This window comes from Trachymyrmex cornetzi, unplaced genomic scaffold, assembly GCF_001594075.2.
Source record: "Trachymyrmex cornetzi isolate Tcor2-1 unplaced genomic scaffold, Tcor1.1 scaffold147, whole genome shotgun sequence".
NCBI classification, from domain to species: Eukaryota; Metazoa; Arthropoda; class Insecta; order Hymenoptera; family Formicidae; genus Trachymyrmex; species Trachymyrmex cornetzi.
Window position 1 is genome coordinate 5497772 of NW_017296059.1, and position 16839 is coordinate 5514610.

Here is a 16839-nt window from a genome sequence, read left to right on the forward strand (position 1 = left end):
TTAATTTATAAAAATATTACAAAGTCGTGAAAATATATTATATATATAAGTATTAATAAATTTAAAAAAAATATATATATATATAATATATAAAATATTTAAATGCGCATTATTCAAAACTTTTATAGCATCTTAAAGATTCTAAAAATATAATTAAAATTAATTGCATAGAATACATGAACATAAAACAAAATATTACAGAAGTAAGGATTAATTTAAATAAAATATTACACACGCATTTACATTTAAATGCAAGTAGAAACGCAGTTTTGCTTCCCCAAATCGACAGACGAAACAAATCTCACTACATAGTCGTCGTTCTACTAGATTCAATTAACAAAATAATCGAAAGAGGAATGATCCTACTGCTCATTATCAGCGTTATGTATTTCCTGTCATTGTTCAATCCTTCAATCGAGATTTCTAAAAATAGTCCAGTTCACGGAGTTTGTCTTATGGAAACGTCTCGCGTATAACGCAATTCCTCCATCGGGTTATCTTCGGAAGTGGAGTGGGGACGACTTTAAAATAGTTAGATCGGCCGCCGACATCGAGTAGTCGCCGCTTGACCAGTGCACGCGTGGCACGTGACATATCGTACTGAATTACAACGTAATTGATACGATTCTCGATAAGCGAGGCCTCATCGTGTCAGTCCGTATAGTCGCTCGCGCAGTGCTTCCAGCCGCCCCGTTTCTCTTCCTCGCTCTGCCTCTGGTATTAGCTCAGTTATCTTTCACGCTCTATCTCTAATTCATTCACGAGCGATTTAAGCAATTGCGATACCGAAATCGAGAGAAAAAGAAAAGCTTAATTGCAGAAGCTATGCGTTTCGCGGATTGTCTCTGTGTTCAGATCCATTATTACAATGCCAACGTTTTGTATCAGGCTGTTTCTCATAATAAAGTAAACTGTATAATGTTCACGAAACGTTGGCATTCTAGGGAGCTTTCCAGCAGAGGCACAAATCGACACGAGAATCATTGTTTCTGTCTTTGTTTCTTACTGATTATCGAACAAGGACAGGATGACTCTTGTGTCAATTTGTGTCTCTTGCTGAAAAGCTCCCCTAATGATGGATCTGGATATGAAGATAATCCGTGAAACGCATAGCTTCTGTACAGAAAGTTATCCATGGAAGCCTCAAAAGCATTGTCAAAGGCTGAATTGATGTCGCGAACGAGAGTCGCTCGTACGAACGCTCGAATGACGCTTGATCTTGCTTTGAATTCGTCGCTCCTTTCATTTTCTTTATTAGCTTACTGTTAAATATTTTATCGTGATCTTTGCGCGCGAATTTTATTAATCGATCTCGGAGAACGCGAGAAAACCATCTGTTGCAATGATCTGTTTGTATCGCGTAATAAATAATCGGTTGGTTAACATTCAACGTGCGTGCAAATGTTGTATATTAAAAAGGGCGTTTTTCTCTTTTTAACGAATGCGCAAATCCAGATTACTGTCGCTTATATAATGCCGAAGCAGTTTACATATTCAGAGATAACGCTTGTTTTCATATAAAAGTATTTATTTATTTTTTTAAATATGACTACGTATTTTCTCGCATCTTTCTCTACTACATTTCAGTATCGTACAGTTTTCATGTTCCTTATAGAAATATAATATGAACCAATTTAATATTGAAAGACAGTAATTAATTATTTATTTTGAGTATTAAAAGTATTGTTCACTGCTTTAATAATATTTAAAGTAAGTTCTCCAAATAGATAATTAATTGTCTTTCAGTAATAAATTAGTTAATGTTGGATTTTTATTATTTTAAGAAATATGAATTTGGATATAATATTATCTGAAATAATTAATACATTTAACAAGAATAATTATAACTCTTGAATTTTTAACAATATAAACATAAATATAGGCTAATGAGAATCAGCAATGATAAATAGCGCAATTATTTAGTAAACAATCAATATTCAAATATTGGATTGATGTCTTCTTTATTTGTGCGTTTCGACTCTCTTTGGAGTCCTCCTCAGCAAGCATAATACAAGTATAGTTAGCTCACATGTCCATAATGCTTAAATCACTCGCAAATTACCAAAATTGCAGCGTTGTTAATCATCATGGAACATGGAGTGTTCAAATAAAGAAGACATCAATCCAATATTTGAATATTGATTGTTCACTAAATAATTGCGCCGTTTATCGTTGCTGACTCTCATTAGCCTACTATATTTATGTTTATATTGCTTAATATATTTAAGATACGACAAAAATAACTATTTCATCCAAATATTTCATATCTTTCTTTGAGATCATTTTTTATCCGATCCTTTATTAGATATTAATTGTAAAAATAGTCTTAAAATTTGTTGGAATGGAATCTCATTCTAAAGAGTGAGATTTTACTCTTTAGAGTAAGATTTCACTGCAAAAAATTTAGAGAATGCACGCGATTAAATCGTGATCGAGTGATCATCAAGTTTTGCAAAGAAACATTAAAAAATTACCATCTATTACATTTAACGTTAATACCGCATATACGAGTAAATTTCTTTAGTTGTTCTTAACGAGAAGTTAAGTCTCCTATTGTGAAGATCATTTGTGGAATAATCATCTGATCAACGGTGCAATTGTTTTCCATAGATCAGGCTCTGTTCCCACTCGCTGACGCGAACATGGCACTGTTCCGTGGTCTGTTTGATTTCTTTCTGAACGACAATAAATTAGACGAGAAACTCGGCCTGACCGAGAAGCAAAAGAAACTGGTGCAGAACACATGGGCGATCGTTCGTAAAGACGAAGTATCGGTCGGAGTCGCTCTTGTAATAGCGTGAGTGTGAATGAATTGCCGTTTTTTTCATCCGCTCCACACACACTTTTCATTAAATTTGTACTCGTAACTTCGATCATGCGAAAACCGCAGAAATAACCGCACTGGTAAAACCACGTAATCTTCATTAAAAGACCTCAAGAATAATGTTTTCTATAAATAAGAGATTTTAATGTAAAATACAAGAATTATAATATAATATTGAACCGATAAGAATAAATCTAACTAAGAGTAAAAGAAATCTTATTTTCAGTTAAAGCGGATATTAGTTAATTAAATATATTTATTAAATTATTAATTAAATATTTATTAAAATATTACTTAAACATTTCGGTGTAATCGAAATATTTACTTACTTAATTAGATAATTAGATAGAAATAAAAGATTTTAATATAAGCTCACTCATGATGAGTGAGCTTGCATTAAATGATAGCCGCGATGCGTTGAGAAATTCTTTCAACGCGACCGAAGCTTCCTCGCTCAAGAAGTACTTCCGCATTCTAACAAGCCATTCATTTAATGATTCGCCGAAGCGTATATATCTGGTGTGCACATGATAAAAAAACCCATGTCACGCACTATGGGTCTCGTTGTCAACACCCTCACGTCTCGTCGAAACCATTCGCGTTTGTTAATGCGCATTGCGTCGCGGTGCGTCGCAAAAGATGCAGCAGAACGCACGCTATGAAAATTTCAACGCCGCTTTCATTATCAGATGTGACACCGGGGTAAATTATTGCGACATCTTGCAATCATGTTGTGTTGACTATTTTGCGATAGAAGCTATTTATAATTTATTCCTCTAACATATCAAGGTTGCAACAAAATTAGAAATCAGGGAAATTGAAAACGGTTAGAGAAATTAAGGAAAAATCGGGGATTTTGCAAAATTTTCTGCAAAATTATTGGCTTTAATATGCGCACCTCACATCTACGCAGTTTTAGAATATTATTAACTTAACATTACATGCAAGTAATTGGCTTTTGCTATAGATTGTTTTGTTGTTCCATCTTCTATCTATAAAATATTATAATAATATAAATAATGTTGAATGCAAAATACTAACATTACTAAAACATCAACTTATAATAACGTAATCAAGTCTAAATTTAAATTTGGATAGTTTAAAGTTATAAATCTTAGGCTTGTTTTATATCGAAATGTAATAAAAGCGATAGAGCATTTTTTAATGATGCGTTAAGAAAACTTGGTCAGTTTCGTAATTTTCGTGATATTGTAAATTATATATACTTACAGAATAATTAATTTAAGTTGCTCACCCATATTAGCTTCTGCTTTTGCTTTTTAACAACGAGAAATTACGTCCTCATCATCATTATCTTTGTACAATGTAACAAAATTTCTCTAATTTTTCACTTTTATATCATAATTTCATACAATTTCAACGACGGATTAGCCCTAAAACGACTTGCATCTTAATCTCACTTCCTCAAAACTGCTCGTTTTATTCGCGAATTCAACATGTCACATTTTTTATAGCTTTTTCAAACAATATCCAGAAAGTCAAAAAGAATTTAAGTCGTTTAAGGACGTCCCTCTCGATGAACTGCCAAAAAATAAGAGGTTTCAAGCGCACTGCATTAATATCGTAGCAACGCTTGGCAAAGTGATTGAACAAATGCACGATCCAGAATTGATGGAAGCAAGCTTGATTAATTTTACCGAAAAACACAAGGCTCGTGGACAAACACCAGAGCAGTTTGAGGTAAGTAAATGTTTATCTTTTTATCTTTTACATTTTTTTCAATGACGTAACATTAATATATCTTGTATCTAAAATTTTGTTTATAAACTTTGATCCATTTTTACTATCTTTTCAAGTAAATAAATTTACAAACGTACATCTTTTATTCTTAAATGCTTATTTTTTAAAATACACAAGTTTTTTTTATAGATGTAAAACGATCTTAAATCTTAATGAATTATCTTTGCTTCCTGTATAAAATTATTTCACAAAATTACTCTTCGGAATAAGCTGATAATTTTCTATCTTGTGTACTGATACTTACCAGATCGATATTGACTACTTTCAGCAGAGAAAATTAATCAGTGTGCGCTCATTGATCAGTTTTTTTTCTATTAAATGCAACTATTAACTTTATTTGACTCTATAATATATTATAGGACCGTATATGTGTGATAACACAATAAAAACTGTAGCAATCAAAGCCTCGCATGAAATGTAAGAGATCCGGGTTCGACTCCCGGCCGAGGTAATATTTTTCGCAATAAGAATTAATTATTTACAAATTTTAATATGTCACTCAGCATAATTAAGATTGTTTCGAAGATACGAAAAAGCATCAAAAAATTATTAAAATTGCTAGTCAATTTTAACTCGTAATATTACTGCAGTAGTTTAGGAGAATTAGTGTTTTAAGACCGAAAAATCATTTCGGCGCGCGTTTCAAAAAAGGACTACATACATAGTATATAAATTCAGAATCATAGAAGCATTTAAGATCCAGCTAGATCGTTTAAGACTTTGATTGCTATAGTTTCTATTTGACTTTATTTGACTCTATTAACTCTATTAAACGCAACCATTAACTCTGTATGTGTTTTTATCTTAAGATATAATTGTTATAAATAATTGTAATAAATATCTTTCAGAATTTGAAACAGGTGATACTAGCAGCGTTTCCCTCCTTATTCGGAAAGCAATATACGTCAGAGGTACAAGAGGCTTGGAAAAAAACCTTGGACTTGATCTTTTCGAGAATCTGTCAGGTGTACACAAATTGAGATGCTCAAACACAATCGCAAATTTTTAATTGTTTGTAAATAATAAACCTGTGGCACGTATTATATATCGCTTTTTGAAAATAACATTATCAAAAAGTTTAATCAATCATGACATCGATATGTTTTTCGCAAGATGATATTAACGAAACTTATATATATAACTTTTTGCACGACGGAGATTTAGCAGGTTTTTTTATATTATATTGACGTTTCAAGAAATAAAAGTTGTGATTAACGAGATCAATATGATGCGATATTGTAATGAAATTTGTACATACATATGTCCATGTGACAATAAAATATATCTTGTATGAAATTAGTGCGAAAAATTGTCCTTCCATCAAGTTTTACATTAAATAAAATTAGGAAATTAAAGGTTTTTAAAGATTACAAGTTTTTTTTGTCTACATAGAAGAAAGTACTGAGTTTTGTGACTGTAATTTTATTTAAAGTTTTTAACTTAATATATATATTGGATAAATTTATTTCATTAATCTAACATGTTATTAACCTTTCTTTTTCTATCATTAAAAAAATTTTATTTTTCGCGATCGATCAGACCTCACATTGCGCAACATCAACAAAACGTGACGTTAGCCAAATGTGCGTTATTTGATTCGCCTAACCGCAAAATGTCAATTACTTATCCTTATTGTTTCCTACTAACATTTGCCGAAACGATAGGACAGAATGATATGGAGAGCTTTTGAAAAAACAAGGAATGAATAATACCAACGTGACCATTCACGATATTTTATCAGGTGAGTCGAACGAAGGATTTCCGGAGCAATGACATTCGTGATTGGCACGATGTATTTTAGGACGCCAAGCGATCTCCTTGTCCATACACGTCATCGGTGGCATTATAATCGCGATTATAATTTGCACTTGCTGCTGCACCCTGTTTGTGAGAAATAAGTGTGCGAGGATCATTGATAAACTGACAGGAAGACGGAAAAAGGAGTCAGTATATAAAAAAACTATTATTTATATGATGCAATTCTCAGCAGGTTCCGAGATTTAATAAAATATAAAAAACGACTGATCAGAGTGTAAAAATCCATTTAGAAAGTATTTCCCTCCCGACATCGAGGAAGGACGAAAGAAGTTGCGGAAAAAGAAGAAAAGACCCGTGTCGCCGGACTTGATACAGACGACGGAAGTTACCGCGCCGATTATCCCAAAGGAACCAGTAAGGGCGGAGAGATTGGAGACCCCGTCACCGACTCCCTGCTACAAATGTTACAGAAAAAAGAAAAAGGGACGAAGAACGAGGCAGATACGATGATATCTCGGAGAAGGTTAATCCATAAGTAAACGAGGCAACGAAAATGAGACATCTTTTTGAATTGAAAAGAAATAAAAGCACATGCTATAACAGAATAATCTTTTGTTTTTATCTGCGCGATTCTTTCTCTTTCTGTAACGTCTTGTTTCAAGAAAAATGCGGGCGATCGTTATTTATGTCGTAATTATCGCGATAATTTTTGTCTTAAGAATCCACGGTACGATAGATGTGAATTTAAGCGAATTGGAGTATCTCGCAGCTCGACTGAGCCTGGTCGAATGTAGGCGATTAATCGCCGCGCTTCATTATACGACTTATGACTTGCCGAGCAGCTTGGCCGAGGCAGGTCAGCTCTTCTTTCCGTGGTTCTACATGGAAAGAACGATTTTGGTGAAGTATCTAAAAATTTAGGTAGATAAAAATCGGAAAATAATTTTGTCAGACCATCCAAATAATTAATGTACTCTCTAAAACTTTTACAGTAAATCTCACTGAAGAGTGAAATCTCACTCAAAGATTAAAAGTTGAGTCACTCTTTTTCAAGACTAATTCAATTTTCACTCTTTACAGTAAGATTTTAAAAAATTCAGAGAGTAGGAAACTCAAGCGTGATAAGCAACGCTGCAAAAGTTTTGACATATTTCTAGCAATCTGTATCTCGAGTGTTCCACATAATTATTTTAATAATCCAACAAAATTATTTTTAAATCTGTAGGTAAATTTTAGATCTTCAGCAAAATCGTTCTTTCTGTGTAATCTTGCATACATCGCAAGAATTTTATTAATAGCTTTATTTACCCTTCGAATGATTTAATTAACATTCAATCATTCCCGCGAATAAAAGAGCGTAAGGTGGACGAGGAGATCCCGTGTCTGCGTCTACTCCTTCATTGGAATAGTTCTCCCGAGGAGGGCCGGGGAAAGACGCACGCGGCGATTGTACACCGACTTCGACAGCTAAATCGCAACGATCTCGCTGATTGGCTTGGCAAAACCACCTTCAAACAACTGGGAAAGGATCTGGACAATGCTATTACGTTGTCCTTCGACGAGCTCGCTGAGGAAGAAATGGAAACCAGCACGTCGGCATTCCACATTGCTAATTATACTCAGAGCTGTGCAAAACACGATCAAAATATCCTTTACAGAATGCAAAATAGCCATAAAATATATCTTATCTGTAAAGTATAAAGCGGCGAAGAGAAAGTATATCTAAACATTGAAATTAAATAATGAGAATTACAAATTGTTATAATAATAAGTACTAAAAATTCTTATTTAAATCAAATACAATACGAAAAGTTTTTATATTTACTATTTCTTCAAAATATTCATAAATTAATTAAAGATTCATGTATTTTAGATAAAGTATGTTGCACAGCTCTGATTATAATTCGACTATTTTACTTAACTTCTATATTGTTTCTTTTAATATAAAATATAATTTTGTTTAAATAATACATCAAGTATTCATTACGTTTGCAGCTTAATTACAACAACATCTATTACGTGGATTCAAGAGGAAAATCCGTGGTTAACAATCGATACAATTCTTATGGCTGTACTGCTTGGATTGCTAGGAACGCTATTTGTTTTAATTGTGGCCATTATCATACATACCGTCAAGAGTAATAAAAATTAAACATAATGTTCTTCCTTTCTATTTAAGTTTAAGTGAAGTTTCTAAAATATAAATATCCACATGTTAAAGAATAAATTAATAATAATAAAAACGTTTTTCTTTATTCTCACTTTGTTAAGCTCATTTTTTGTTAATGTAAATAAAAGTGCATTACAAAATTAGAAAATCTCAATATTTTATCATGTTATTTAAGAAAAAGAGGAAAGCAATCTTGATATTTTCGAAAAAAAATGTGCGGTGAATATAGAATTGCTTTTATTACAATATAAATCTCTTAAAACGAAACATTTTTCTTTTTAATAATTTAAGGCATTTAGGAAAGAAGTTATAATATATGGGTGAGCAACTTAATTACCCTGTATTCTTGTGTAAAATTTTTTAAATACAACACGAATGTATACATGAAAAATGTCGCATTATAATAAAACTGTGCCATGTAAATCTTTCATGATAGGACCGTTTCCATAAATATTAAAGCCACCTTAAGTTTAACTGTATAGTTTTTTTAGAAAGTGAGAAACACGATTAAAATCTTAGTCATCTTTAGCTAATTGCATGGTTATGGAAATGATTCATACGCACAAATACAGAAAATTATGTGAATGCGATATTTAATCGTAATAATACGCTATTCAATAATAATATCAATAATAGTAAAATACAAACGTGTGGCGTGTGAAACAATGAACATGGCAACTACCATCACAATGACAGTGACAATGATAATGATAACAACGATATGATAATAGCGCGCATGATGACAACTGTTACACATATATTAATAATTGCGATAATCGACTGTAAACTTTCTTACGACTTATGACTTCGAGACGTAAAATTGCGACTGAACAATTAATCTATCTAATAGTAACATGCATTTATATATGAACGTTATAATAGTTACGAAACTAATAAATCAGCTGCATTTGATTTGTCGCAAATGTACAGTTAACAAATTTTAACGTAATTGCTATCTGTTAGCTTGATTAGTCTGTTTAGGTCTACCATACCACTATTATGCTTCGTCTTTATGCAAAATTACTTACGTAACAATTAATAATCTTTGAAACAGAAATGGGTAAAGTGTAATGAATCTGTTGGTAATCATCAAATGTAATTTAATTAATTTTACATTTGTTAATTACGTTTGTAATTGGCCACCAAACTGTTATTACTTAAATTATGTGTACAGCTTGCAGCTAAAAATAAAACTGATGATTGGAAAAGATTATAAATGTAGTTATTGCGATTGGTTAATACCAATTGGCGAATAAAGTGTTTGTCATTTAGATAATTCGCGGACGGAGAAATGCGAATGAAACGCATATGTTGCAACAGATGATATCACTACAACGAGAAACATTAAATTAATGTGTTATTAATTTAATATAGTAACAATAATAATAATAATGTAATAATATAACAGTAATAATAATAATCTTTCACAAAAAGAGATTTTAAAATAATAGAATATTATTTGAAATAAAATATTAAAAGATAATATCTCTAACCATGTAACAATGGTATTCTATATAGGAATGATAGTTGTATAGTTATAGTAGTAGGAATAATAGTAGGAGTGATGATTGCAGTAGTAATAGTGTAGCAATATAGTAACAGAATAGTATTAGTAATAGGAATAAAAGTAATAGTAATAATAGTAGTAGTAGTTGTAACTAGCGTGATAATATTTTGCACTAAAAGTCGGCAATGTTGATAAAAGAATAAATTAATCGATATTTAATCGACAGAAAAACTCACGATGTGAATTTGCACAACCGTCATTTTCGGTGTATTTGATGTGCCATACGATATAAATATTTTCTGGATATGTTCTCTTTCTCTCTCTCTCTCTCTCACTCTCTCACTCTGTCTCTTTCTCTCTCGATATATATTCTATATGTACAGCGAGATGCACGTTCTACCTGAACACGTCATTACTTAGATATTTGGAGAAGTACATTATCTTTTTCAGCCCTAGATAAGAAAATAGACTAATAAGAATTTTGTTGCCTGCTTCATTTTACATCACTCATTCTTGAGTTAAAAGGGAATGAGAATTGAGCTGTTTTTTTAAATAACGAGCTAAACTTTTTATAAATTCAACTACGTAAGAAAAATATAATGTCTAAAATACGTTGTCCCACAAATCATTTTAGACAAATATAATTATAATGGAATCTTAGGGGTTTGGCTGTTAAGATATTTCTCTAGCGTAGTAGATAGAAATTAAGTTATAAAAATAATGGCTTTCTATGAAACTTCTTCTAAGGACATCTCGACTCCTCGAGAAATCTCTCTTTGAAAAGGATTATGCGCTAGATCGGAAACGTCCCATGTATTACGTATCTAAAAACGCGTATTCTTTCTATTTTTCTCTTTTTCTTGTCCTTTCTTCATTCATTTCGCTATATTTCGTTATGTTTATCTTATTTTTCTCTTTCTATTTGTTTTCCCTTCTTCCTATTCTTGCGTTTCTTTTATTGCATCCCGGCGGACTCATCGTTTTGTTGCACGGATTTTTCAAAACGTACGACGATCTACGAAGATCCATGGCGAGTAATGAGCAAATCGTCGCGGATTGCTGTCTCTACGAAAGGCACTAATATGATAGTTTATCACAGAGTCTGTGCGTGTATGTGTGCGCGTGTATGTGTGCGTGGTTGTGTGCATGTACAGTGTCCCGACACTTGTCGTGTAGATCGAATTTTCTTAGATCCTGCGTTCTAGATCTTCGTGGAGAAGACTGTTGTTGTTGGTCTCGTGAATCGACGCGGGGGATGATTCGTCCGGTTGTTCGCCCCCGCTTAATTCTAGTTGGCCGGTACTGTCACCGCTGCTAGAACCGCATTCGCCATCGACAAATCTGAAAAAGAACATTTTTTTTAATATACATATAGAATGTTTCATTTTGATTACACATTTCATGTGTTTCAATGATTTCGTCTATTTTAGAAAGATATTTTAAGTAAAAGTTTCAAGAAATAATAGTTTTTTTTTAAAGAAAAAAATGATGCGTACAGTAAATTTTCTATATCACTCATCTTTTAAATAAAATACATCATTATAATATTTTGTCAAACCATAATATTATTTTTTATACTTGTATAGCACACTTTTATTCTACATGTAAAAATATTTTAGATTGTAAAAGATTAATAGATAATTTGGAGAATAGTTTAGATTTTATATTAACATTTCTGTAACACATTTAAAATATAAAATCCCATAAAAAATATTTTTTTTTCCGATCTTATTTTAATGCTTTTAATATATTATATAAAATATTTATCTACACCGTGAAAAAAAATCTAAATTTCAATTAATATTTATTTGAATACAGCACCAATTAAATGTTCATTAAATATAAAAATATATTTATTTGATATAAAAGGCATTAGTTTGATTTAACAATCACTTCTTTTTATTAAGTAAATATTTATTTATTGTAAGTAAATATTTAGTTGGTAGTATTCAAATAAATATTTATTTAAATTTAGGCTATTTTTTTCTCAGTGTAAATATTCATTCTTCTATTTTTTTTTCTCTTTATTTAGTTCTTCACATATGAATTGTTTAATTTTAATATAGCGGATAATTATTTCACGCTATGTTGCGATTTAACAAAACACTAGGTTAGAACAATACTCACGTGTACGGTTGTTCTTCGCCGCGCATCTCGCATATGACATTCGTCAGTGCTATTATATAATTTTTAGCCAACGTGAGCGTTTCTATCTTGCTGAGCTTCCTCTCCATTTTTACGTGTGGTATTACCTCGCGTAATTGCTGTAAATTACAACCGGGAGAAGTGGATTGAAAGTCTATCTATTACATCGAGTCGCATTCGTGATAAATAACGACTTGCAATCTAATCAAATATGGTCGAAAGTTGATACATTTTTAACGATGCTACGCATGATCAGTCAATAAAAGAATTATTTATCGGATAGAGCTGCAGTTGCAAGTTGTCATTTATCTTCCACATAAATCAATTTTTTACATATCGTTATCGTTTGCGTTATTTTTGTCGTTTAATGCCTATCGACACCATTTCGCGTAGTAATAAGTAATGATCGTAATATAACCGAGTTAAATAAACAAATCGTCTTTTTTTAGCATGAGAAGCAAATATTAGTAAAAAATTATAGTATTTTTAACTACAATATCTTTCAAATATTTTATCGCCAAAGTATATTTTAAATAAAAGAAAGAATCCTATTTTCAATCGAAGCAGATTTTTGTGTTTGATAATAATAAATAATAATAATAATAATTTCTTTATCTTATTTGATTTTATTGATCTAATTTTCACTTATAAGTGTTTAAAATATATGGCATTTCCGTTGCTCAGCAATCCGTGCAGAATGACGTGTTTATGGGATAAAAATCGATTATACTTCGATTATTTTCACTCTTATTGTTCGTGATTTAATGTTCCGTAGCGAAAGTTTCTCGTTCTTCGAAAGTTTTTAGCAAAGTTCGTCGCGCTCGTCGACGCGACGACGAAGCGAAAGCTGCCTGAGGAAGCAATAAACTGTTACCTCAAAGGCATCGTTGAGGGAGTGCATTCTCATTCTCTCTCTCTCGTTACTCTCGAGCCTCCTCAGGTTCCTCTCGCGCGCGGAAATTCCGCTTTTCCGTCTCCTCGTGGTCGGCGGCGCACTGCCGCGATTTCTTCTCTTCGCCTGCTTCGGACTCCTCTCGCTTCCGCTGCTGTCGCTCTCCTCGCCCACCTGTTTTTCGTTCGGTTCATAACAGAATAGATCTTCGTCAAATATTTGCTCTTGCTTGGTGTTTCATAGCCCAACGCGATGAAGATACGAACGAATCTCCATTTGAAAACTTCCCACAAAGAAACAATTTACATTCGAAAATTGTGCTAATGTAATAATATTTGCGACTCTCAATCCATTCAATGAACACAGAGCGTTTACAAATATCTTGTACGGTCGTTTTATTATCTTTAATTGTGTTTTATGTATGACATGGTAATATAAATATTTTGTTATGATGTAAAATTTTATGATGTAAATTATATAGAGAATATGATTAATTTTTTAAATTTACTCTAAATTCACTGTTAATTTAATATTTATTTTGAATTAATTTTATAAGAAAAATGATTATCTTACTGTATTTTAAAGAACTTGTTATTCACAGGTGCGTCCAAATATAATCGACACAAGCAAAAGTGATTATTTTAATGCGTGATAACGTCTTACATAATAGTATTTTCTAATCTAATCTAACCGAAGATCTTACCGTGCTATTTTCATCAACAAAAGAACTTATTTAACCTCTTTACCCCCTTGTCCCTCCTTTTAACAATGCGTTTCGAGGATATTTGTCTGAGCGATAAATGCTCATAGATAAAATGTTTGCAATTTCCTTCGGTGCTGCATAATGCTGATAAAAAAAATAATTTACTCAATTTGGATAACTGATAATGAGCGACATTTGTTCCACGTATTACATCCAACGGTTTTTGCTTTTAAAACTAATTTATTGCCTACTCATCGAATTCGGTCAAAGTCAACTAATTTTGTTTATGTATCGCATTGCACTGAACATTGTATTCGTGTCTCATTGCGAATTATCTATTTCGTCGTGCTACAAATCAAGAAGCGTCGGAAAAGCCTGTGTCTTATCAAATCGGCACGATAATAAAGAATTATGTGGGTCGAGTATCTTTTCTTATTCGGTGTAAATGCTTACGGAACTTTAAAAGCCTGGGCCGAGATAACGCGCGTCACAGAGAGCGATAAAAAAAGGGAAACGAGAGAGAGAGAGAGAGAGAGAAAAGAATAGGTGAAATACCTCCGCGACATGGTGGCGAGTACGTTTGCCGGTAAGCGAGTCAACGGAGGCGTCGTCCAGGTCGATGTACATTTCCCGATCACCGCAGTCTTGGTCGCTACCCGATAGCCTATCCAGGCTTCGCATTATTCCGATCAAAATCACAGCTCGATCCCTCTGTAACAGACCGCATTATCTTCAAAAATGCGTAAGTGCTAGAAAAATACTAGAAAAGAAAGCAGGAAACGCTCTTCTTACGCAAATATCGTTGCAGCTCTTCCTATCTTTTTCATAATTATAAACGGTAAAAAGTAAACACACGCTTGTAATAAATGATGAGTGGAAAGAAATAATTAAAAGTTATATCTTTAATTAAGTTCTTATGATGTTGTAGCTATGTATAAAAAATATTATATAACGATTAAATTATATCACATTTAAAGTGTCTGCTATAAATATAGATATGTTTATGCAAGATAAAATAATGATGTTATTTAAGATTTCGAAAAAGAAATAATTATATATTATTATACACTTTATATGATTTATAATAAACTACATCTTACGGGATGCATATAATGCAATAATTTACGTTACGATTCATTGCAGAGAAAAAGTTTTAGAATCATCTATCAAGATTAAACGTCATTATCGACGCTGACGCTAATGTCTCGTTCGACGATTCTGAAATACCCGACTATCAGACTATAAATCACGATGCTGCTTCTTTAAAACATTGGCTCTGTTAATGCGAGTAAAGCAAGATGGGAAGAGAGAGAGAGAGAGAGAGAGAGAGAGAGAGAAAGAGGTCAACACGAGCACGTGTGGGTGATGATATTATCAAATCGGGGTATCCCCTTTTTCCTGCTTTGCTCTTCAATGCCAAGAATTGCCGCTCGCGGCCGCGTGTGCACATGTCAGATTGGACCAATCCGGCTGTCAGAATCGAGATCGGTGATTCGAGGTGGATGCGAAACACGACTTCTCCATGGCTCTTACTTTCTCCCGCTATCAAGCGCTCATGCGATTGCTCTTATGATATTATGATTTCGTCAAACCTTGATGCGTAAACGCACGAACAGTAATACAGTCAGCTCGGGCTGTCTATGAGATTGAGCAATACAGTGGAGTTGCATAATGCACGATATTATCGGGAATAATTAACTTTCGATTTTTCAAACCTCCTGATGTTTCTCGAAGGAATTCGTATGCAACGCCGAATTTTCCGTAGATTCCTTCATTTTAAATTAAACACTGAAAAAAGAGTCTAATAGCTGTCAATCGTTGAGCAAAATAATTTCAATGTTCCATTAATGTAATCGAAAATAATTTTATACTTTTCTAAATATTTAATAATTATTACTAAATTACGATTAGTTTGGTATTATATATTATTATGTTTGGTAATACTTATTAAATATTTAGAAGAGTATAATTATGTTTAATCATATTAATATTTAGTTATACGAATGTTTGATTGAAATTATTTTACTTAACATTTGATAGCTATTTCCAGACTCTTTTTTCAATATACGTTAAAAAAGGTAGTTTTTCTCGTATTAATATTTTCCGAAAATAAAAAGTTACAAAATTACATTAACTTATTAATTATATCAATATATTTCCTTGTATAAATTCCTTGATTAATATTTCGATACAGTTTATTTTATTCACTCGATATCTTTCACATCGAATTAATACAAAGTTTATGCGAAGTTTTCCACAACATGTAGTTACGACACATTATTCATTTAGGAACATATTAGCTTAATGCGATTATAATTAACCGCCGAGTGGATACGTCGGTAGCGAAAATTTGCAGCCCCACGCACATTCGATTCGTAAACGCATGCTTGTATTATGTTAACGCACGCAATATTGCCAGCAAGCATGACAAATCGACCTACAATCGCAAAGTGGCGAAATATCGTTTTACGCGAAATACAAAGTGCAATTTTTCAGGACACTTTTCTATCGCTACAATGATACATAAATTTTGCGAGAACACGCTGCATAATAACAAAGTCATTTCTCTATCTTTTAATAGGTCGTATCCGATATCGATAACTCTGCTGCAATAACTTATCGTAACTCTATTGCCGTCCCTCTCTGGCGCACGTTTTTGTTTTTTATGAGTTATGTACATATATATTATCTGTATATACGAATATGTACGAATCATGTATTTTATAGATACATATATATATCTTGATAAATAAATATGATAACAATATAAAAGTAATCGATATGTAAACAAATTACTATACATACACTGGATAAAAAATCTGGTTGTATTAATAGGAATTCTGATTACAAATAGATAAATCAGAATTTTCTAGTTGAATCTATTAAGATTCTAGTTGAGGTAATTAGAATTTTAATTGATAGGATTACAATTTTCTGATTTATTTTCAACCAGAAATTTTTCTCAATGTATATATATATATATATATATACGTATTATAAATTATATATATATAATACATATACTGGAAAAAGAGTCTGATTGTATTAATAGAAATTCTGGTTAAAAATAGACAAATCA

General features: G+C 32.2%; 3 protein-coding genes across 6 annotated transcripts in view; 2 read left to right on the forward strand and 1 right to left on the reverse strand.

Annotated features, from left to right (window-relative positions):
- The first annotated feature begins 541 nt into the window (after positions 1-541).
- Glob1 (globin 1) lies at positions 542-5771 on the forward strand. Its single transcript, XM_018502589.1, has 4 exons — positions 542-717; positions 2611-2797; positions 4300-4525; positions 5434-5771. Exons 2-4 carry the CDS (start codon positions 2643-2645, stop codon positions 5563-5565), a joined length of 513 nt encoding a protein of 170 aa, XP_018358091.1. The 5' UTR covers positions 542-717; positions 2611-2642; the 3' UTR covers positions 5566-5771.
- A 280-nt stretch (positions 5772-6051) lies between these two features.
- On the forward strand, positions 6052-8575 carry LOC108757897 (uncharacterized). 3 transcript variants are annotated; one of them, XM_018502585.1, is made up of 5 exons: positions 6052-6326; positions 6387-6528; positions 6634-7199; positions 7698-7935; positions 8339-8575. In XM_018502585.1, the coding sequence occupies exons 3-5, from the start codon at positions 7010-7012 to the stop codon at positions 8493-8495; spliced, it is 585 nt and encodes a 194-aa protein (XP_018358087.1). In that variant the 5' UTR covers positions 6052-6326; positions 6387-6528; positions 6634-7009; the 3' UTR covers positions 8496-8575. The 3 variants fall into 3 exon arrangements, with proteins under 3 accessions (XP_018358087.1, XP_018358088.1, XP_018358090.1); XM_018502586.1 differs by having other exon boundaries at positions 6052-6528; XM_018502588.1 differs by lacking the exons at positions 7698-7935; positions 8339-8575 and having other exon boundaries at positions 6053-6326; positions 6634-7012.
- A 2370-nt stretch (positions 8576-10945) lies between these two features.
- The window catches only part of LOC108757612 (protein dimmed), a 23806-nt gene continuing 17912 nt past the window's right edge, over positions 10946-16839 (reverse strand). For both annotated transcript variants that reach the window (XM_018502074.1, XM_018502075.1), the window contains exons 2-5: positions 14316-14471; positions 13040-13231; positions 12148-12284; positions 10946-11361 (exon numbers count right to left, since the gene is read on the reverse strand). In XM_018502074.1, coding sequence (XP_018357576.1) covers positions 11208-11361; positions 12148-12284; positions 13040-13231; positions 14316-14471 — 639 coding nt within the window. In that variant the 3' untranslated portion in view covers positions 10946-11207. The remainder of the gene's footprint in view (positions 11362-12147; positions 12285-13039; positions 13232-14315; positions 14472-16839) is intronic.